The sequence below is a fragment of the Lacerta agilis genome, chromosome 3 (genome assembly GCF_009819535.1).
Source record: "Lacerta agilis isolate rLacAgi1 chromosome 3, rLacAgi1.pri, whole genome shotgun sequence".
NCBI classification, from domain to species: domain Eukaryota; kingdom Metazoa; phylum Chordata; class Lepidosauria; order Squamata; family Lacertidae; genus Lacerta; species Lacerta agilis.
Window position 1 is genome coordinate 2,618,153 of NC_046314.1, and position 23,649 is coordinate 2,641,801.

Consider the following 23,649-nt stretch of genomic DNA (forward strand, 5'->3'; position numbering starts at 1 on the left):
GTAGACTGATCTTCTCCAATCCTCTGGCCACTGCTGAGTTTTCCAAACTTGCTGGCATATTGAGTGCAGCACCTTAACAGCATCCTCTTTTAAAATTTTAAATAGTTCAGCTGGAATATCATCACTTCCACTGGCCTTGTTGTTAGCAAGGCTTTCTAAGGCCCATTTAACTTCACTCTCCAGGATGTCTGGCTCAAGGTCAGCAACCACATTTCCTGGGGTGTATGAGACCTCCATATCTTTCTGGTATAATTCCTCTGTGTATTCTTGCCACCTCTTCTTGATGTCTTCTGCATCTGTTAGGTCCTTTCCACTTTTGTCCTTAATTGTGGTAATCTTTGTACGAAATGTTCCTTTCATATCTCCAATTTTCTTGAATAAATCTCTGGTTTTTCCCATTCTGTTATTTTCCTCTATTTCTTTGCATTGCTCGTTTAGAAAGGCCCTCTTGTCTCTCCTTGCTATTCTTTGGAAATCTGCATTCAATTTCCTGTATCTTTCACGATCTCCTTCGCATTTTGCTTGTCTTCTCTCCCCCGCTATTTGCAAGGCCTCATTGGTCAGCCACTTTGCTTTCTTGCATTTCTTTTTCATTGGGATGGTTTTCGTTGCTGTCTCCTGTATAATGTTACGAGCCTCCATCCACAGTTCTTCAGGTACTCTATCCACCAAATCTAAATCCTTGAACCTGTTCTTCACTTCAACTGTGTATTCATAAGGAATTTGATTTAGATTGTATCTTACTGGCCCAGTGGTTTTTCTTACTTTCTTCAGTTTAAGCTGGAATTTTGCTATAAGAAGCTGATGATCTGAGCCACAGTCAGCTCCAGGTCTTGTTTTTGCTGAGTGTATAGAGCTTCTCCATCTTTGGCTGCAGAGAATATAATCAATCTGATTTCGATGTTGCCCATCTGGTGATGTCCATGTGTAGAGTCGTCTCTTGTGTTGTTGGAAAAGAGTGTTTGTGATGACCAGCTTGTTCTCTTGACAGAACTCTATTAGCCTTTGCCCTGCTTCATTTTGATCTCCAAGGCCAAACTTGCCAGTTGTTCCTTTTATCTCTTGACTCCCTACTTTAGCATTCCAATCCCCTATAATGAGAAGAACATCCTTCTTTGGTGTCATTTCTATAAGGTGTTGTAAGTCTTCATAGAATTGATCAATTTCGGTTTCTTCAGCACTGGTAGTTGGTGCATAAACTTGGATTACTGTGATGTTAAAAGGACTGCCTTGGATTCGTATCGAGATCATTCTATCATTTTTGAAGTTGCATCCCAGTACAGCTTTCGCCACTCTTTTGTTGACTATGAGGGCCACTCCATTTCTTTTACGGGATTCCTGCCCACAGTAGTAGATATGATAGTCATCCGAACTGAATTCGCCCATTCCTGTCCATTTTAGTTCACTGATGCCTAGGATGTCAATGTTTATTCTTGCCATCTCATTTTTTACCACATCCAGCTTACCAAGGTTCATGGTTCTTACATTCCAGGTTCCTATGCAATACTTTTCTTTACAGCATTGGACTTTCCTTTCGCTTCCAGTCATATCCGCAACTGAGCGTCCTTTCGGCTTTGGCCCAGCCGCTTCATCAGCTCTGGATCTACTTGTACTTGTCCTCCGCTCTTCCCCAGTAGCAAGTTGGACGCCTTCCGACCTGAGGGGCTCATCTTCCAGCGTCATATCTTTTATATGCCTGTTGTCTTTGTCCATGGAGTTTTCTTGGCAGGGATACTGGAGCGGCTTGCCAGTTCCTTCTCCAGGTGGATCACGTTTGGTCCAAACTCTCCGCTATGACCTGTCCATCTTGACCTGTCCATAGCTTGCCTGAGTAATTCAAGCCCCTTCGCCACGACAAGGCAGTGATCCATGAAGGGGGGTTTTTTGTCTACTTCACAGTAAATATTTTGTTAATTTGTTTATTGAATTCATATACCGCCCTATACCCAGAGGTCTCAGGGCGGTTCATAGAACAAAATAAAAAAAGAAAATCACAATATATATGATCAAAATAAAAACAACCACCCAATAGCAGGACAGAATGCTAGATGGACTGCTGTGTTGTTTAATTAGGTTAATCTTCTGGATTTGGTCACTTTTGGCAGTTTAGGCGGGAAAAGAAATAGTTTGGTTTAGCCTGGTGATGGCCTTTAGGAACCTTCTTCTTCTTCAGAAGAAGAAGAGTTTGGATTTGATATCCCGCTTTTCCCTACCCGAAGGAGTCTCAAAGCGGCTAACCCAGGTGGTGGGTTGGCCCTGGGGCTCACTTATCGGACTCTGTAGTTCCGAGGGCGAGACTCCCTTATCCACCTGGGATTCTGCGGTCCTAGAGGGTGGTGACTAGGGCATCAGGGCAGGCTAGGGAGCCATGCCCTAATTCAGAGATTTCCAGAGTGTGTCGCGACATGTTAGTGTGTCGGCTGCAATGTGTAGGTGTGTCCTTCCGGATCTGGAAAGGGGTTAGTTTAACCTCCGGTTTGCTAGTAAAACTGAATTACTGTGTTGTGAAACGATGCATGTCTAAAAAGTGTGTCACAGCATGAAAAGTTTGGAAAGCTCTGTGGGTAACGGTAAGTCATCCAATGGCTGTAGTTATACAGTTAAGGTAGTTCCCACCCTGGCGCCCCCTAGTCATCCCCCTCTGCTTTTAATTTAATTTAATTTAATTTAATTTAAGGACTAAATAAAAGTGGCCCGTTGAACCCTGGCTTATGTGTCTGCCTCTTTATTTGCCTATTGGGATGCAGGTTCTTTTACTTTAAAGGATTGTCTCCTACTCTAGACCATCATGGCTCCATAGGACATAAAATGTTAATAGATGAATGGAGGTATTAGATGTAAAACAATACGCTGAAGTAGAAGGAACCACATATATTAAAACTCAGGGTTCAAATGTGGAATTGGGTTCACCAAATGTGGTTCTGCAGCCTTCTACCACTGAATGCTTTGTCCTCAGAGAAGAGTGGTCCACCTAGTCTGCAGCCACAGGCAGTTTGGCTGTACTGTATATCTGTCTGTAAGGGGCAGGGCTTCTGGGGCAGAGGGTGGTCTCAGCACCACACTTTTTAGAAATAAGTAAGTAAATATTGACAGTAAACAATAAATACAGAGGAACTGTAGAAAGTGTCATAATAGCCCTGGCAACCTTAAAGACAAATGCCAAAAGGAGCAATCTACATAATACTGCTCTACAGCAATGCACATTTATTCCCACACCAATGCACATTTATTCCTACACAGGATCCATGCTCAGTGGAATGTGCATCTGGAAACCATCAACCTTTCCTTATTTCTGAAAGGGTCTTAGAAATCTTCAGAATGGCATTGCTCTCCCTTGCCTGTGGTGACATAGCTTGACATAGCTCCATATCCCTGGTCAGCTATTGTTCAAGGCCTATTGTCCCTTTTTTAATGCTATCAACAGGCAGTGGTATTGGGTGCCAGGCAGTTCAGCCCAGCCCAGTTCAGATGATCATATGGACCATGATTATGAAGCTGAGAAAAAGCGTTGGGGCTGAGTGTTCCCCCTTAGCCCTAGATCATATGTTGTTGTTGTTCAGTCGTTCAGTCATGCCCGACTCTTCGTGACCCCATGGACCAGAGCACGCCAGGCACCCCTATCCTTCACTGCCTCTTGCAGTTTGGCCAAACTCATGTTAGTAGCTTCGAGAACACTGTCCACCCATCTCATCCTCTGTCGTCCCCTTCTTCTTGTGCCCTCCATCTTTCCCAACATCAGGGTCTTTTCTAGGGAGTCTTCTCTTCTCATGAGGTGGCCAAAGTACTGGAGCCTCAACTTCAGGTCATATACTGGCTTGTTAACTAGATCATATACTGGCTTGTTAACGGACAGTTGCTTGGTTTGGACATAGTGGAGAACTTTTTTGGGAAACTAAGATGCAAAGTGGGAAAGAAGGAACAGTTTGTCCCATGCAGTTATTTTTGTGCCTGCACAACTATCCAGTCCAAAGCAGCATATGTGCCTGTTGTGAAAACAGAAAGTACTTTCTGGTGGTTTGCATGCAGTTGATCGATTTTCTGATAAGAAGGACCAGATAGAAGGAGATGAAGAGAACCCCTGGCTGAGATACCTGGGAGCCACAACCAGGGAGAGAAGGCAATATTGGGCTAGCTGGAAGTATCTGATATAGGATGGTTTCTTATATTCTTTCTTATATTCTTTGTATTGTGTGAACAGAAACTTTATGTTTACCTCTCAGCCACATTGCCTGCACTAGCCTGCATAGACAGCTTCTGCATCTGACAGAGGCTAGAGATTACAAAGGACAGAAGATGCAAGTCACTTGCACTACTTGTTCCTTGAAGCCATTTCTAAAAAAGCACACTTTCCCAGATATTCACATTTCTAGCACACAATTTAATTTAAGTGCATGTTATTTGCATATTACTCTAATGCAATTTATTCATTAGCTCCCAGTAACATAAAAAACAGGAAATTTATCTGCCGTCCATTGCCCCCTCCCCTCTTTTTCCACACACCACAATCCTATTGATTCAGCCTATAGGTGATACTGCACAAGTGATCCTGCACAGTGTTATTCTGCTTGTAAGTAGTTCCCCCCTTCAATTCAGTGGTGATGTGTGTGTGAATTACATCTGGATCCCTAACATGCAAAGGCATCTGTAAATCTTTTGATTAAGACTGAATATGTAGGTCATGGAACCACCCATTTTCATGTTCTAAATTTAGGATCAGGCCATTATGCTTACAAAAGTGTGTGGTTCAAATGTTTCTGATTGAAATGCTGGAAAATCTGTTGTCCTACAGAAAAAAAGCAGAAAGGTTCAACAGTTTTTGGCAAATCATTATATCTATACTCACAGCAGGGAGAGTTGATTCATCCTCCTTATTAAGGCATTCTTCTTATTGACCAACATGAACCATTCTTGCATCATAGCTTCTTCTTCCTCAGTGTTTCTCCCTGTTTTAAAAACACACACAAACTTACAGAAGAAAATTAACATAGAGATAAACCTGAACTTTTTCTCTCATAGGTTATCTAGATGATTATAACACTATAAATATGAAATATATATTTATAGAGTTCTGGGGTGGGGGATTCAATCTAGTTGTTAGTGCCCAAAGAGCCAATAGCAGCCTGACACACATGCACAAGGACCTCTTAATTTCCTTTGCTTTGCAGTGCTCCACAAGCCCCAAAGAGCTACTCTCAAAGCCAGAGAGTTCCTCCGGAGTACAAGCGCATACTGCTGGAGGGGGAAATGGGCCCCGTGCACATGCAACAGACCTCTTGGGTTCTGGCTCAGAGGTGAACATTGTTTTCCAAAGTTATTATGGATGTTACTTTTCCAAGAAAAAATCTGCCAAACTCGAAGTGTCAAAATGGTCAGAGATTAGTCTAATGGGAGAACCATTAATACTCAATATACTAATAAGCCTCCCAGAAGCCTTTGTGTTATTTTTAAACAGCCGTTGTAAAATCATATCTATATTCTAATCAATTTAATTTTTTATCTGATCTTTTATGTGTAGAAAATTCAAAACCAGGGTTCAGAGTCACTTGTGAAAACAGTCAAAGGCATGCTAGTCTTCAACCTGGTTTGAGGCAGTTCTAACTGACGAGTACAAATTATTTCCTCATTTCTAGAAAACTCACCCAATCATTCTTACATGCAAATGTATGCCTACAATGAACATTTAATGCACTTGAGGTGATATTTTTACCACCCTAATTTTAGTTTTCAGAATGCTTCCAACATGGTGGCGATGGTTGTAGTAAATGATGATAAATAAATAATTAACAGTGTGTTTAACAGAGCAATCCTAGTGAAATGAGATTTACTCTTAGGTCAGATTGTATAGGATTATTGTCTATGATATGTCACACATATGATTTTTAAGTGCTTGTGAAATAGCCTAGCATTAATATTCACACTGCAGACTGCAATGAAGGCCGAGAGAACAGTGGCTTATCTAAAACTATCAAATGACTTGAACCCAGCACTCTGTACCACAAGTTCTTAATCATGACATTCATAAAGATTGTTTTGGCTGGAATTTTGCAATCTAAACATATGGAACTCAAAACTCCCAAAGTAATTTGCCAACAGATCTCTCTTTTGTAATAGAATGATGAGGAAACAAGAAGTGGGAGGTATCAATGTAAGCACTTGAGTAGGAATCCTTTAACAAGCACATATAGAAAGTGGTGATGTCACACTGCTTCTCTGAACAGGCATGAAGGTGGTAAAAGCCTATGTAGAAACTGATTTTTAAGTTGTACCTGTATATTGGCAAAAATGACTTTTATTATGAGTGGTTTTTTTTAAAACACATGTTTATTTTAAGTTAACTACAATTCAAAATAAATTCATTTTACTGTGAAATATTTAAGGGCTTCACAACTTCATAACAGCTGGAGCTGGTAAAACCTATGTGGTGGCATTATTCCATTACGGAGGAGAAGTGGGGTCCAGTTGCACCAGAGAAGAGTCACTGTATGAAGGATTTCCTGCAGTAGTTTCCTTCTTCCATTGAACAAGGTGGGAGTGAATGTTCGAAATTCACACATGATTGCTGACAGTCCCAGTTAAATTATGTGAATGGTAAAAACTAAGATGTACTTCCCCAGTTTGGGGATATATGCAAATCAATACTGACAAGGACATAAAGGTGTCTGCTAGTATTCACTGGTGCATCTCCAATTTTGGGGAAGTGGGATGCTCACAGAATTAATTGACTAATTCATCTGGGTTATCCTAACACTAACACTGAATGCCAACATTCAGCAAAATTTGGAAATGCTTTGTAACATCTGTACTAGATTAGCAGTAGAAATGTCTTGGACTTCTCAACAGCCCATACCCTATTGTAACATATGTAGTTCTCAAGATTAAAATGGAAGGAGACAAAACAGCTAATCAAGTTTGAAGACGCCTTCTATAATTAAAATTCATGTGCCACAAAAGTATGTTGGCTAGTTATAAATAAATGTTCTGGGTTACTTATTCTTCCTTTGATATTGACTCACTCTGTGATCTCGTAGACGAATCTCTCTCTGTATCTCAGCTTCCCATCTGAAATGTAACATTTTGACACTTGTGCAAGTGTTAATTGATGTTTACTACGTGACCTGCAATCATCTAATGAAATGTGTTATGTAAAAGTAGCTATATGGATTTGACACAGTTCTCAATAAAAGCTAAAACCAATGTATGGCAAAAATTATTTGCTCAGAGACCAAATATTTTCCACATTTACCTTTGCTCCACAATGTATATTTGGACACAGGAGGCTAGAAGGCAGTTGATTCCATTGCTACCCTACACCCTGCTTTGGGAATGAGGCACGAAGGGTTCTAGCATCCCGTCAGAGACCTCCTTCCCAAATCCTGGGAAGCTTCTGCCCAGCTTAGAGAGGGAAGCATGTTGCTGATGTGAGGAATATCAGGACGTCAGGTCCCCACCTTGCCCTCGCAAGCTGGTACCCCTGACCCTAACTGCTCCCCTACTGAATTTTTTGCCACATGCCACTGGCATCCTGTCCTTGCAGTGGCCAACCAGAGGCAAAGCACCTCTGGTACTGGTGATATAACATACCCATTGTGCTATGATAGCCTTCTTCTGCATGAATTTGTCTAACCCCCTTTTAAATCCAGCCAAGTTGGTGACCATCTACACTTTGTGATAATCAACTCCATTTGAAGTGTGAAGAAGTATCTCCTTTTGTCTGTCCTCAGTTTTTCAGCATTCACTTCAATGGATGACTCTAAGCTTCAGTATTATGATAGAGAAAAACTATTCACTTCCTCTACATTTTGCATAAACTTATATGCCTCTTTCCTTTCCCCCTGCTTATTTGCTATCCCCCCTCAAACTGAAAAGCCCCAAATATTGTAACCTTCTTTATAGATAAATGGCTCCAGCCCCATTATTATTATTATGGTTGCTCTATTCTGCACACCTTTCATATCTCTACAATATCCTTTTTTGAGCTGCAGCAATTAGAATTGCACACAGTTATACAACAGGTTTTTACAATGGCATTATGATTCTGGCAGCTTTATTTTCAATTCTTTCCCCTAATGATCCCTAACATGGAATAGCAGTAGAAAAGGAATCAGAGGGATGAGAGAGTTGTAGTAGAGAGGAGGGATAATGGTGGGGGAGATGCCCAAAGAATGGGACTAAAACAGTATGTAGAAGGGTTGGATGAGGACAGCAGGGCAGTCAACATCAACAGAGACAAGAAGGAGGGAGAGGAAGCAGGCAGGACAAGAAGGGAGGACAGATCAGAGCAGGTGGTTTTTATTCTAGCATATGCCAACTTTCAAACCTGTTATTACACATGTACAAAGTGCCACTGTCTTCTCATTAAAAGCCAGCAATTATTATCAGCACATTGAATGACAGTTTCCATGTCCAGCTATGTTTTCCACACAAGACTGACTCTCAAGAAGAGTGCATGCACATGAAAGCTCATACCAAGAACAAACTTAGTTGGTCTCTAAGGTGCTACTGGAAGGATTATTATTATTATTATTATTATTATTATTATTATTATTATTTTGTTTTGACTATGGCAGACCAACCAGCTACCTACCTGTATCCATAACTCTTAGTTAGAAATTAAGTCGTATTACATGACATAATTTTTTGAATTCATGCAATGTTTACACCTACATATCCCATTGCCCAGAAACTAAACAAACACACAAAAACTTTTAAAATGTGAGGAATGCTTGCTTTCAGTTGCATATGGGTTTCCTCCCCTCAGAAATCAATTTAACTTTTCATTTCCCAAGACACAGAGACTAATTACTAGGGTAGAAGAGCTGGGGAGGAAATCACATCTGGCAACCAAAGTGACCTTTTGGTTTCAGATAGTACATGAATAGATGAGTATAAAAAGCCCGGGACACAAATTTTCATGCCCCTCTAGCGGCTATGGCAGCTCATTTACCAGAACTAATGTATTTAGCGTTAACTCTGAAAGTGTATACTCGATTCTGACCAAGCTAAGCCCCCTGATGTATATTTTGCTCTAGAAATGCTCTTTAAAAACCTGTGGAATTGCAGGTGGTTCAAATGAACATGCCCTGCCACTCCCCTCAGCTGCATCTTTTGAGTGATGCAGGGAAATAGTTAATGCAGTGGCATGCCACCTACCATTTCACAGTACTGCAGTTCTCTGAAAGGTGGAGCCCTATCTGATCTTTTCATTGAGCAACCACAGGTCATTACTGAAGAAGGTAGACAGCTGATGGTTGCTGCAGATGTGTAACAAACAATCACCCAACACATGAACTTGACACCTAGGCTTTCGTCACCTATTAAAATCTGATAGATGATTTTTGCTCAGTCACTTTGTTCAGGGGAGTGGATTTGTCAACTTGTAATTGTTCTTAGACCTGATGAACTGGAACTGAAATTTGAAGAGCAGTCCAACAGAGACCTGTTGGGGTAATTTCCACTTTAGAAGCCTTCCAGAGATAGCAGAGGGGGAATATGTCACAATTTATTGTAGATGAGTTAGCTACTCTGAATTTAGGCACCCGCTCTCTTACTATGGACATTCAGAGGGCTCATAAGATCTTGGGTTCAGGAGTCTGCATATGAATCACTCCCAGGAATATAGTGTTTAGGTTTGAATGCTACTGGCAAAAATAGCTGATTTTTAAAAGCTAAAAATCAGAAGCTAAAATGTGACAAAACCACCATGGAGGTGTTCTAATAAATCTGTCCCAAGACTCTGAGCAGGAGGTGAAGACAGCTGGATTTCCTTACTGGTGGGGAAGTCCCAATTAAATTAATAGTGTTTCCCAAAGTGGGCGATACCACCCCCCAGGGGAGTGCTGGAAGTATCGGGGGGGGGGGGGGTAGCAGCCTTGGGTACAATTGGGGGAATTGAATAAAAATAAAGAGGGTAGAAGCATAAAGAAAAAAAGAGAATAAAATTTTGAATAACTATTCATACATGTTTAATCTGTTATTTAATGAGGCTTACCACCAGGTTGGGTGCCATTGCAGGATGGCGATGTCTCTCCTGGGTCTGGCGGTCATGCTGGAGGCAAAGGGTTTTCTCAGGCTTGGGTGGAGCTTTTTTGACTTCACCCAGGCCTGGGAAGTGGATTGCAGTTTGCCTGCCTATTTGGCCAATGGCAGGCGGGCTGCAGCACTGGCCCCACCCCTGAGGCAGATCGGAATGAGCCAGGCTTCACTCCGATCCCCACGATGGGTGTTAATAAATAATTTTATCACTTCAAGCTTCAAGGTGTCTTATTTACAGCAACATCTTTCTTTACTATATTGTAGGCAATAGGTAGAAATATAGATACATAAAAGAATGCAAATTTGTCACTGCATCTTTCTGTTTGTTTGTTTGTTTGTTTGTAGAAGGTAGGTTTCCAGGGCGGTGCTGAGTTTTGTTTTTTTCTGAAAAGGGGGCAGTGGGGCAAATAAATTTGGTAAGCTTTGGTCCAGGATAAAAACAAATCCTGGAAAACAAGTAGCAACACACAGGTGGAATATACGTTATGAGAATTCCAGGCCCTGCTCCCTACTACCAGCAAGATGATGCTTGAGTCCCTGAGACTGGTGATCAGAGATGGAACTCCAAGCATGGTAGGAAGGAGAAATCTGAACCCCTTACTCAGAAGCAGTCTACGGCCACAATCTAAGGGCAAGGTTAAATGCATACTACCACCTACACTGGTGGATACTACTGAACTAGCTGTGGGGATGTAGATAGGAAGCACTTAGAATAGGTATAAAAACTTCAGCAATAGACAATTCACACCACCACAATGCAGCTCTGATTAAGAAGGTTAAAATGGCTCCCCTATTTTAGCTCCAGCAGAAACTGTTTGTGCAGGTGGTTGAAGTTCCCCTGCCACAACTGTTTGGGGTCTGACATGACTCTTCTGCCTCCTGGCCATAGCAATAGTTTTGGATTGAGCTTAGCTGTGCAGTGCAGAGAGCTGATTGGCCAGAGAAAAAGTGAGAGGCAGAAAAGTCTCTAAATTCAACTGGAAGGATAATGAGTGTTGGTCATTCCATATCAAGTGATCCAACTTTTTTACCTCATATCACCCAATTTTCTTAATATTTTATACACTTGTTGAATGATCAAAACTAAGTTTAAATATAAAATTTTAGCTTTTCATCTCATCCCGTTTTTGAGTTATGAGGGTTTGAAATGTAAAAAATATATATGACAATTTGGCCTTGTCAGACTGCACAAAAAACCTTAAAAGCTCAGCCCAGCATCGAGATACATCAAAACTAAAAATACCAATTTCTTCAGAACTTCATGGGTTTTAATATGATATGTCACAAGATGAGCTTACTTTAAACTGAAAATAAAAGTTACAAAAGCTAAATTTTTTAAAAGTGATAAAAAAGTAATAAGATTTTAAAAATTCAAAAAAATGTATTTTTTAACATTTCTAAGATCCACCTGCAAAATTTCATATTGGTATCTCAATGGGATCAAATTGGAAAAAAATATTTTGTACGTACATGTCTGCCTTATTGGGTTCTATTTAGGATAAATGGGTCTTGGAGTAAAATATAACAGAAGAAACAAGACTTCAAACTATGATAACAGTTACTTCAGGAATTTCTTTAGAAAGTTATGCAATTAAAAGGTATCTGTAAAGCTAGTCAGGCTTTTCTTTTAAAAACATGTTCCAAAGTAGAGTGATAGCTTGCTGTTGCATTATAGAATCAATGCTTTGAAAGAATTATTGTTAGTACTTCATTTCATGAACATTACAACAAAATACATAACAAAATTATGGAAAAAACCTTACACATGAAATGAGTCTGAAAACATTTATTCTTCCATTATTTATACTTTACACCGAATAGTTTTCAGCACATTTCATTTTTTGACAAAGTGTAAGTGCGGCCAGTTGCAGTACTTGGTTTGACCCTTGTTAGAACTTGTGCTCGCCCTAAGTACATCCCGACTAGATGGGTGAACAAGTGATGATATTGTACTGGGCCTGGCGGGTGTAAGGAGGTCACAGTTGCTTCTTCACTTTCATAGTCCACTGATAGCACTTAGGTCAACCACCATGTTTTATTCCCAGGTCACATACCCCGTTATCTCAGCCACATCTAGAGATTTTGTACCTCCTTCAGTGTCAAACTTCTCACTCTCATTGCTAAAGGAGTACACCTTGGTCACAATTGCTGTTGGACTGGGTGTAGATGCAACAAAGCAATGAAATCCTTGTGTTCCCTTGATTACTTTCACTCTTTCAAAGTGTTGTTTTAGGAACATTACTTCTTCTCTGTACTCATTTGTTGAGAATAAGAACTAGATAGAAGGGATGTTATCTTGGCACCAGTTTAAAAACCTCCCTCCAGCAGTGTCAATTTTGTTTGATAAGTATTTTGTTGTATTGTTCATGAAATGAAGTACTAACAATAATTCTTTCAAAGCGTTAATTCTATAATGCAACAACAAGCTATCACTTAATATGCTGACACAATTGACAGGTTTTGACCCATCAGTATAGACTTTGGTCACTTTGACTGCTTCATTCATTTTACAATGGTCTCTCTTCACCTGTACCATGATTTTGTTTACATTCCTTCTCCCTAGTGTATCCCAGCACCTCTGGACTTTATTTCAGTTGCTAGAAGTTTGTGTCTCATGTGCTAAACAGTTCACGACAGACTTCAGAGGAAGGCAGTTTTGATCTGAAACTCAACTAACTGCCAATTTTTGCAGAAATATAAAAGGGTGCTCTATAATCATGAGGAATATTTTTTCCAGGATTCTTGGCAGATGGGCAATTTATACAGCCACATAATGGCTATCTGTATAAATAAATATTATTGTAAATATTGCATTGAATGTTGCATTGGATCAAATTATTGTATTAAGATCTGTTCCAAACTGGGTTCAGGCCTGGCCATGGGACTGAGTCTGCCTTGCAGACTCTTGCTTTGCAGAGAGCAGAACAGAGAGAATGCAACCTTGCTCCTGCTTCCTAAACACTTTCTGGCTTTTGATACCATTCCAGGATTGGCCCTGGAAACTGGAGTCACTGTGTTACAGTGGTTCTGTTCCTACATCTGAAACAGAGTCCAGAAAGTAGCATTGGGAGAGCGCTTTTCAGCCCCCTGGAGGTTTTGTCATTGGGTACCACATGACACTATCTTATCTCCAATGATAATTAGTAGCTATATGAAGCCACTGGAAGCACTCATTAGGAGTTTTGGAAGAGGGTGGCATCACACAGTTTGAATCTGCACGACGGGGTGAGTTCCCATTGCTCGGTCCCAGCTCCTGCCAACTTAAAGAGTTCAAAAGCATACCAGCGCAAGTAGCTAAATAGGCACCACTGCGGCGGGAAGGTAAACAGCATTTCCATGTGCTCTGGCACTTGTTACAGTGCCCCGTAGGTGAGAAGCGGTTTAGTCATGCTGGTCACATGACCCGGAAAGCTGCCTGTGGACAAACACCAGCTCCGTTGGCCTGAAAGGGGAGATGAGCGTCGCATGCCATAGTTGATTTTGACTGGACATAACTGTCCAGGAGTCCTTTACCTTTACCCTCACCTGATATAACTCAACCCTATTTATCTAACATCTGACTCGGGAGAAGTGTGCAGTCCCTGGACTGGGGCATGGGTGGTGAGACAGATGAGAGAAAACAAGCTGAGCTGGAATCCTGGCAGGATGGAGGCAGTGTCAAAGGTATACACAGCAGTTGGTGAAACTGGCCCCCTCCAGGGGCTCAAGTGCAAGGAAGCCACACAAAAAACCAGGTGTTGGGAGTCCTCCCATGACACCTGAAGTACTTGCAACCAACTTCGGCACTCCAGACCTGCTTTGCCCATAGAAGGAATCCACTGGGGTGTACAGCAGGAAAAGCTGCTGCTGCTGCAGTTGGGGACATACAGTAAAGCGACCCTCAGAATGGCTTCCATGCAGAGAGCAGCATGAGTGCCCTGTCTAGCGCTGAAGAGGCGTGTTCCTCCTGTCCGGGCAACCTCACCTGCTTCTCAGATTTTTTTTCTGGAGCGGTGAATGTAACTCCTTGCCAAGGGCGCAAGGGACTCTAGGTACACCTCTGGCCATGGTGAGTGAGTAGTTTCCATGTCTGAAAAATTGGCCAATCGCCTACCCATGATGGGGTAGCACTCCCCTTGAAGGAGAAGATCTGCAGTCTGGGGGTGCTTCGGGATCCCACCTTCTCACTGGAGGTGCAAGTAGCTTCAGTGGCTAGAAGCACCTTTGACCACCTGTGATTGGTATGGCCGTACTTGGACAGAGAAAGCCTGCCCAACATAGTTCATGCACTGGCTACTTCAAGGTTGGATTACTGTACTGGAAAGTGTTCTATGTGGAGCTTCCCTTGCACTGCAGTAAGTACAGAATGTTGTGCAATGATTGCTTACGGAAGTGAAATGCTATCAGTTTATAGCATCTCTGCTCAGAGATATTCACTGTTGCCCATTTGCTACCGGGCCAATTTCAAAATTACTGTTAGTATATAAAGCCCTTAACAGCTGGGGATCAGTTTACTTGTGAGATCACCTTACGGCATGTAAGTCCATTTGATTGCTCTGATCTGCAGAACTGTCATTGTTACAGGTGCCACATAATGTATCTTTCAGTGTGGCAGCACCCACACTTTGGACCTCCCTGCCTATTGACATCAGAAAGGTGCCTTCATTTTACTCTTTCTAGTGCCCGCTAGAAACATTTTTGTTTAGGCAAGCCTACCGAGACATGCTGACACGGGTTTTAATCAGTTGGAGGCAGTAATGCTTCTAAATTACCAGTTGCTGAAAACCACAGCAGGAGAGAATGCTTTTGTGCTCAAATTCTGCTTGTAGGATTCCCACAGGATGCAGGACTAAATTTGCAGACCCCTCAAGTATACCTAGTTTCCAGGGACATCCCTGATTTAGAGAAGCCATTCTGGTTTCTAACTTGATCCTGGAATGCCCCGTTTTTCCTTAGGATGTCCCTATTTTCTTTGGAGCAATGTTGAAGGGTATGGAGTTATCTGAAGCTATCTGAAGGCAATAAGGAAGGTTCTTTTAACGGTTAATGTTTTACTGTGTTTTTAGATACCGGTATGTTGGAAGCTGCCCAGAGTGACTGGGGCAATCCAGTAATATGTGTGGGGTATAAATATAAATAGTAAAATTATAATATATATAAATAGTAAAATTATAATTATGGAATGGGATGTCCCTATTTTCATCAGAGAAATGTTGGAGGGTATGCATTTGCCTGATCCAGCAGGCACTTCCTCGATTCTGGTTCTTAGCATGTTTTTTTTTTTTTGAAAGTTTTGAATAGTTGTTTCAAACAGTTTTTAATGATAGTTTTGTTATTTTATTCTTTTTGTTAATTGTGTTGAGGTTTCATTACAATCAGGTGGTATATGCAATTGTGAAAATAAATAAATAAATAAATAAATAGTTGGGTTTATTCATTTTTTCCATTACTGGTTTGATGCAGGGGCAACCTTCTAAGAATGGAAGGCCTCTTCTAGGAGTAGTTCTATTTCTAAAATGCAAGGGTATGTTTCCACTTGCACAAGAAGCTGCATAACCATGATTCTATGCCATCTTCTAGTTCCTGCACAGCAAGTCCTTCATGGCACTGCCAGAATTTCTTCTTGCTAGCGCATCTGTGGATCCAGTCTTAGGTGCTCAGGACCTCTCATATGAATTCACTATGTAATTAAAAATTATTATTTTATGAATGGTTTCTGCAAGTCACAGAAATAAGATTACAATAAATGTGTGTGTCCAATGTCCAGTAGTAGTCTTGAGTTTTTGACAGGGAAATGGTTTTAAAACCACTATCCTAGGACTACGAACAGGAGGTTTTTTCTTCTAGCGACATCTTGTAATTCTAAAAGCCAGAAAAGTTAGCTATACCACACTAGGGAAAAAGATCAAGGGAAACATTTCCTTTTATGTACCAAGGGCCAAGAAAGACTCATATATATATATGTACACAGATAAATGCAAAGAATAATTTTTAAGTGAAATGCATACTATCATTTTTAAGAGTCTCTGAGGCTTTATTGTTTTATGGTATTTTAATCTGCCTTTTACATTAGCTGTTTTTTGTGTGTTTGCTTTCGACCATGTGATGCCCTGACACTGATCATGTGATCTAGGTTGTGATAGGCATAAATCCCTGGGCAACAACAAAAGAAGAAAGAAGAAAGAGTAAAGAAGAAAAAGCTGAGAAAAAGCTTGCTATCTGGAAAAAGGCCAATTGTACCCTGACGAAGGCCTTTTTGATCACTGAAATGACAAACGTCTGCAATATTAATGGAAGCGGTTATTTTTGGCCATGGCCTTAGAATTCTTCTACCAACAATATAAAGCACTGCAGTTTTGCACAATTAGAGGTATTTTAAAATTCAGATTTGAAAGTTGCTTTTTAAAATCACCATACGATTACTATGCACACAACCTCTCCCTTCATCAAGGTGTAATAGATGCACATAGCCGTGACATAAATTAAACCTACACTTTATGATTTCTAAATAAAAACAAATGATATGTTTCTTTGTCAACAGTTTTGCATCTACTTTGTAAAACTGGACAAAGCTCAATCAGAGTATGTGCTTTGTGTACCAATTTTCACTTTGCAGTCAGTGTAAAAAGCCTGCTAAGATCATTCTGTAAAAATGGTTATGAATGAGAATGCATCCATGCTGCTTGCTGAAGAATCACCACTTACACGTATTATTTTAACAAGGAGCTAACCATGTTTGCAAATGATTCAGTATTTAGATGTAAACCTATTATTGTGAAATCATTAAAAGATGATCAGGTATATAAAATACACATCAAATTTAAAATTTAGGATTTCCCTCCTTTTTCCAATATAAAATATACATTATGCTATTGTTTTCATTCTTTTCAGAAAGGGGAAAAAAACCTTTTAAAACTAGTAAGTTGGACCATTACAAATTAATCCTGACTTTAATAACTGGTTAAAGACCCCTTCAGCTCTATAAGTAGAAAAAAAAATATTAAAAGCCTGTGATCACAGCGAGCTCTCTCATTTCTCCTCTAACCATTTGTTATTTAATCCAATACTAGTAATCCAATTTGTCCATCAGACTTTTAAAGGGCAGAATGCAACTTCCCCAGCTTAGACACTTTTCAAAGTACAATATATTTTTCAAATGAATGCTGGATGTTTCATTTTTCCCCCAACTGTTCCTTGCTCTAATGTATGAGGGGGAAAAAGAACAAGATGAACATTGTTCGCACTGATTAAGTAAGAGCTCATTAAAGAGCTGTCAGTGCCGTACTTTGAATATGCATGAAGCATATAATCAGATCTAGTACCGTCACTAGAGGAGAATACGGTAAGTACAAAGGATTGATTTAATTACTTAGAGTGGGCTGTAGTGGTAAAGCAGTCTTGTTAGTACAAAAAGAAAAGGAGGTTGTATTCTGGCACAGTTAGGGGGAAAAGGCAGTTTTAGCTTCTGCCACAATACCTAATCTCAGGAATAAGCACTTTACAATGTAGCTTAAAATGAAGATTGCCAGTGTTCTGAAAAAGGCCAGAATTCATCTTATCTTGCTTAACCTCACCTGGTTAACTATCTCACAGAAAGCAGTTCCTCTCTTTAATCATAATTACAGTTATGCCACATCTTCATATGGTCACATTAACCATTTTGGAAGTGGTCCTAAAAGCAAATCCTTTATGTGAGAAACATCTACATTTGACATGTCTGAAAATATTTCCCCCCAGAAACATTTTGATGTATTTTTTTTTAAAAAAAGAAAAAGAAAACAGGCACACATTTTCTAAATATCATTGAATATAGCCAGGTATCCAGAAACTAAATATGGAAGTTTCTTATTGTTGCAATTGTTAATGTAAACACTTTTTATTTGAGCAATGCTGATTATTATTTTATTCCTGGTGTATTGAATTCTACCTGATATTGAATCACATTTGTTCATGCTCTATGATTTTCATAATAAACATGGCTTGTAATACTTTTCAGTTGGTCCTGAAGAGCTTGCAATGAGGTTTGTTTTTCCTGTCTGCTAACTTATTTCCTTGCTTTCTTCTCTGGCTTAAATGTTAGCGTCCCATTCAAGTCTCTCACCATTTGACACCCACCATATTACCTCCTTCATGATTAGGATATACAGTTAGGAATAACTGCAGTTTCAAAACAATTATACATTAAGTTATCTGCAAATGTAGACTACTAAATTATTTTGAAAGCTTTTTGCTCTACTGAAGCCAATTCGATTCCAATAAACATTGACAAAAACTAAGTCCCAGTGAACATATGCTGCAAGCTCTGACGATGACAACAGAAAAGAGCATATACTTCTCTTCTTCTGATGTCCATGTCAACACAGCTTTATAAAACATGTCTATTAAATGATACTTACTACTACTTATAAATCAATAATCTGCTAACTAGTTAATCTGAATCAGAGAAAACAACCATCAGTCAAATGTGTGTATGTATGTAAACATCACCACACCATGAACTTTAAAGAAATAGCATTTTCTGTAAATATACATAAAGGAAAACTAAATGGAAAACAAAAAATATGACCCAGTTATAAAAATATAATAAATCAACAACTAAACAATGAATTTTAAGACTTTTAGGCTGCTAGAGATACTTCAAACATGGATTGAGCTGGGCTGTCTGTGGTGTGGATGAAAACAGGACGACTATGCAAGGAGGGAAGGAAGTGCAGCAGCAATTACAAATACTCCTACGAGTAGCTGCTTCGAGAAAAGCAGCAACATGTAGAGACAAGACTGGTTCTCTGTATAAATGGATGAACTCAGTAACTCGTCTACACATTATGTGGCCATAAATCTGTCAAGACAAGCCGGGGAATGAGAATAACATTTAAAAATATCTTTTAAATCTAAATGTATTTAACTGTTTTGCCTAAATGAATTACAACCTTCAGAAGGTAACTAATAAAAGGTTTCTAAGAGTGTCCAAAAAAAACCCCAGCACACACAGTATGGCAAGAAATAACAGGTTTATGGCAGTCACTTTGATTGCAGCCTTAAGCAGTGATTGTTTTAACATTTTTATTTGCATTGCATGTTCTAAATGTAATGGCAAGGAAAGAGCCTGTTTAAGTCACAGGCTTGGGTCTTAAGGTGCTCGTGTGCAAACTGAAGTCCCTTTCTCTCATGCAAGGCCACTGTCCCATTTTAGCTGGTCTGCTCTTACCGCAGCAGCCCTGTGCCACTTGCCATCCTTCGCTGGATGGTCCCACCCATAAAAAAATATTTTTAGGCAGGAGGGAGGCAAAGTGGGAGTGGAGAGGGAAGGAGGATGCAAGAAAGCCCCCTTCTCTTTTCTATGGGCTGAATGGATGTTAGTTAGGTCCCAGGCTGTATATTATTTCACCAATTTTATAATATTACAGCAGAGAAGCATAGTCTTCCAAAGTGAAAATGTTAACGTTTGCAATGTTACTATAGGTGGGGAGGATGTTAGTATTCACATGTGAAGACGGACTATGGCAGATGAATGTCATGAATGTAAATATAGTGAATGCTGACAACAACAATAATAGACTATTAGCACGTATTCCGGAATTTTTGGAAATTTACAAAATTTATCAGGGATTGTCAGTGTTCACATGTGAATTAAACATTCACCAACTTTTGAACACTCATTGTAGCAAATATGCTACTATTTAGGAATTTATTTATCTTAAAATCTTTAGCTAATCAAATGGGCTTGTATTGATGTGTTGTTCAGCATAATTGTGCCAGAAGTTATTTGGAAATAACTGGGAAGAGATTTGATACCTCAGCTTCTAAAAGTAAAACCCCCTTATATACCACGGCAATGGTAGGGAAACTCTGGCCCATAGGCAGAAATCTGGCCTCCCAGACCTCCCCATTTGGTCCGTGCGGCAATTTCAGGCAAGTCACACCCACCTGTCCAGGCACATGACCACCTGTTTGTTCCTCATTCCTTTGTAGCCACAGCTTGAATTTGGCACCTTTTCCTACTGTGCTGCTTTTGGAGGATATCAGATGCACTTGGGAGATCTTGGTGTATCTGATGCCTGCCAAACGCAGGGCAACAGGGAAAGGAGCCAAATTCAAACAGTGGCTACAAAGGGAGCAAACTCCTTTATAGTCTTTCTTCTGTAGTTGCAGTTTTACTCTTCCTGTACCTGGAAGAAGAAGCAGCAGAAGAGTTTGGATTTGATATCCCGCTTTATCACTACCCGAAGGAGTCTCAAAGCGGCTCACATTCTCCTTTCCCTTCCTCCCCCACAACAAACACTCTGTGGGGTGAGTGGGGCTGAGAGACTTCAAAGAAGTGTGACTAGCCCAAGGTCACCCAGCAGCTGCATGTGGAGGAGCAGGGAAGTGAACCCGGTTCACCAGATTACAAGTCCACTGCTCTTAACCACTACACCACACTGATATTATATGACATCAGGTGATGGCCAGGTGGACGTGGCTTGCCACTGTTGCCATGCTCACTTCTGCCTTTGCACCCACCCATCTCTGGGATGTGGCCCATGCAAGGTTGGTCACATTCCAGTTTGACCCTTGAGCTGAATGTGGTTCCTGATCCCTGGTTCACCAGAAAGTTAACTGTTACACTTGAATAGTTCCAGCAGAGCCATACAAGGCCATTTACACCTTTTTAAAGGAATGATTCTCATAGGAAGGCAAAAAATATGAGATACGACAAAAGCATATACAAAAGCATCTAATGAATTGTCTGGAGAAGGAATTGGGAATTACTTGATTACTTAAAACGTTAATGCTGTCCTATACATATTTAAGCACTCTGATCAGATACAGGAGCAACATACCATTTTTTTTCTAAGAAAACGTCCTAGAAACCACAGGGATTTAGATCCAGAATGATCAATAAAGAGTTTCGGTATAAGTCTATGGCACGATACTCTTAGGGGGTTGAAATGTTCCTCCACTGTTTTTTGAATATTACCATTTTTGATGACAGATTTGTGTACATTTTGGGGTGGGGGCACATGGACTGGTCTGTGTGCCCTATATAGAATGCAGAAGAGTGTTGCTGACTGATGGTGGTGTCATGAGTCCTGTGGAAATGTTGGGGGGCGGGGTTGGTCTGACGCTGAAGAGTGGGAGAAGCTTGAAGAGGGGGTCCTAGTGGACTGGGGGAGGAAAAATTGGGACCCCAATAAGAGTCTGACCTAGATGAGGGGGACTAGTGCGCTGTCAGAAAAGTTCTACCCCTCTGTGTCATTGAATATCCCAAGCGCTGTGTTACCTGCTGTGCAGCTGCCTCTAGTGCCTCCCCCTGGTAGTAAAGAGCCTTCCCCTTCTGGGGAGGTCTGATGCTGAGCCAGCTCTGACCCCACCCCATCTCCAAGGGCATGTGTCAGCATGAACGAAGCTCACATAGCCAGTCTCTACAGAGGAACAGCTGTTTGCTTCCCCAGTCCTGAGGCTTGAGACGTAAACCTCAGAAATAGATGCCTCCCTTTCTAAAGGAGAGTACAGGGTGTGTGTCAAGTGTTGGCTCAATGTCTTAGCTACACCTAGTCATGCCTTGCTAGGTTCTGCCATGTATTACCTATTTATAACCTGTAAACCCATGCTGGGATGCTGCTGGGATTTTTTCAATAAAGCTTTCAAAAATTCAAATCATTGTAACACTTCAAGTTCTGAGTCAGACGAGTGTGCATGCACACGAAAGTCACACAAGAACAAACTTAGTTGGTCTCTAAGGTGCTACTGGAACGATTTTTTTTTTTAATTTTTTGTTTTGTTTTGACTATGGCAGACCAACATGGCTACCTACCTGTAGCATATATCACAGTGAAAGATGAGTTATAGCCCTATAGATGCATTTACCGGTAGTGATTCCAGAGAGTTCCCCATATCTGCTATATATCAAGCAAGTTTTTAAATATGGAAGACCATTTAAACTTTATTACAACTGCACCTGGACTATGAAACAGCACAGTACAGAAAGGACTGTACCACATGCTATTTTTGCATACTTGAATAAATATTTAAAGATGATGGCTTGGATTCTAACTTCTGAGAGTGGAGTTTTCACACATAGAACAGGTCTTTTCTTTTCTACCATTTCACCCCACTTCAATTCCCAGTATCCTCTTAGAAATCTGCTTCTGAGACTTGGCACTAGGGCAGACTACTGCTGTAGCAGGAAAGGAACAGTTTGGTGAAAATCAGTGTCCCAACTGAACAAATGGAAAACGCCTCCTGTACATCTTTGGATGCAATCAGGCTTAGGCATATGCAAAACTATTTTCACACATCTCAATATTAATGATATTTGAGTTTCAACATATGGGCTCCATTTCTCCAGAGACTGAAATCAACCCAACCACCAAAGAGTCAGGGTTGGTGATAGCAATGAAAACCAATTTGAAAAAAAATGTTCCTCATCCTCATCAAAAGGTATTCTGCCACCTTCAGGTACTAAAACATTGTTGGCATTAAACACCAGTCACAGCCAATTTTAACTTGTGGATTTAAGCTGATTCAGTTCTGGTAGAACCAATGGGACTTAATTAGCCAGAAACTCAGTACCACAGTTTAACTTGGTTGTAAATGGAGTTATTGGCAGTGCTTTGCTGTAGTAAACTGCATATGGTGTAAAGGAGTGAACATGGTTGCAAAATTGGTCTCTAAATCAGAAACCTGCAGAAACCTCAAGAACATCTATGTAGAAGACAAAGTTCACAGACACATAAATAGCACCCTCCTAGCTGTGAAACTGCTAAATGTATCTAAAAGTATATGGTTTTACTTCAAATAAGAAAAATATTTTAGATACTGGACACAGTTCAACAACAGTTACCAATTTGAAATTGGCTTCTAAAATTATAGATACATTTAAAGCCAAGGTTGGTTGAAGACTGTGCAATTTATTTTGAACAATATTAACAAACTTGAAGTAGTCTAATTGACAGCCATATAACAAGTCCTTTCAGGCAAACTGTAGCAAGTAAAGCTTTCTGGTTGAAGATATAGGTGGCACATTTAAGGATTTGTTTTTGATAATGAATCTATACACATAGACGTCATCATGAACCTATTCAAAAGTGGAACACTTAAAGTGATTAGTACAGCTAGAGAGGGCAGATAAGAGATCAATGAGAAAAAATCACCTGGCTAAAATAAAAATAAAAAAGGTGTTGCATTAAAAGGGTTTTGCGGTGCATGAAAACAATAGTGAGAATTCTGTATTTTAGCACTTGTCCTTAACAAGCACTCCAAACTATACACCCATGAGAACAGAAATCTATCCTTTCTAATAATCTTGTGACAAAAGCTAAAAGACATCATCCTATTAACTAGTGATCTCAACTGCTAATGCAGAGTACTTCCTGGTGCCTTTATGTAGAATGCTGCTATTAAAAACCACACTAAACATTCACCATGAGCAGCACAGAATCATCATCTTTTATCAGCATCTCTTGTTAGAAGAGTATGAGTGGAGCTGAAGGTGTCATTGATATTATGGAGTGGAAATTAATCAGAAATTTCTCTCATATTCTCCTCATCACAATAATTTACTTTTGTACAAATTCCCCTCACTAAAAAGTTCATACCGAACCCCCTGTTGTACTCTTTTAAGTTGAGAATATTCAACGAGCACGTCGGCTGAAA

The 23,649-nt window shown here is 40.2% G+C and overlaps 1 protein-coding gene across 7 annotated transcripts in view; it reads right to left on the minus strand.

Moving 5' to 3' along the window:
- The window catches only part of EHBP1 (EH domain binding protein 1), a 274,386-nt gene that overhangs the window by 10,501 nt on the left and 240,236 nt on the right, over positions 1-23,649 (minus strand). For all 7 annotated transcript variants that reach the window (XM_033145618.1, XM_033145622.1, XM_033145623.1 and 4 more), the window contains one exon: positions 4,844-4,943. In XM_033145618.1, the coding sequence (XP_033001509.1) occupies positions 4,844-4,943 (100 nt within the window). The remainder of the gene's footprint in view (positions 1-4,843; positions 4,944-23,649) is intronic.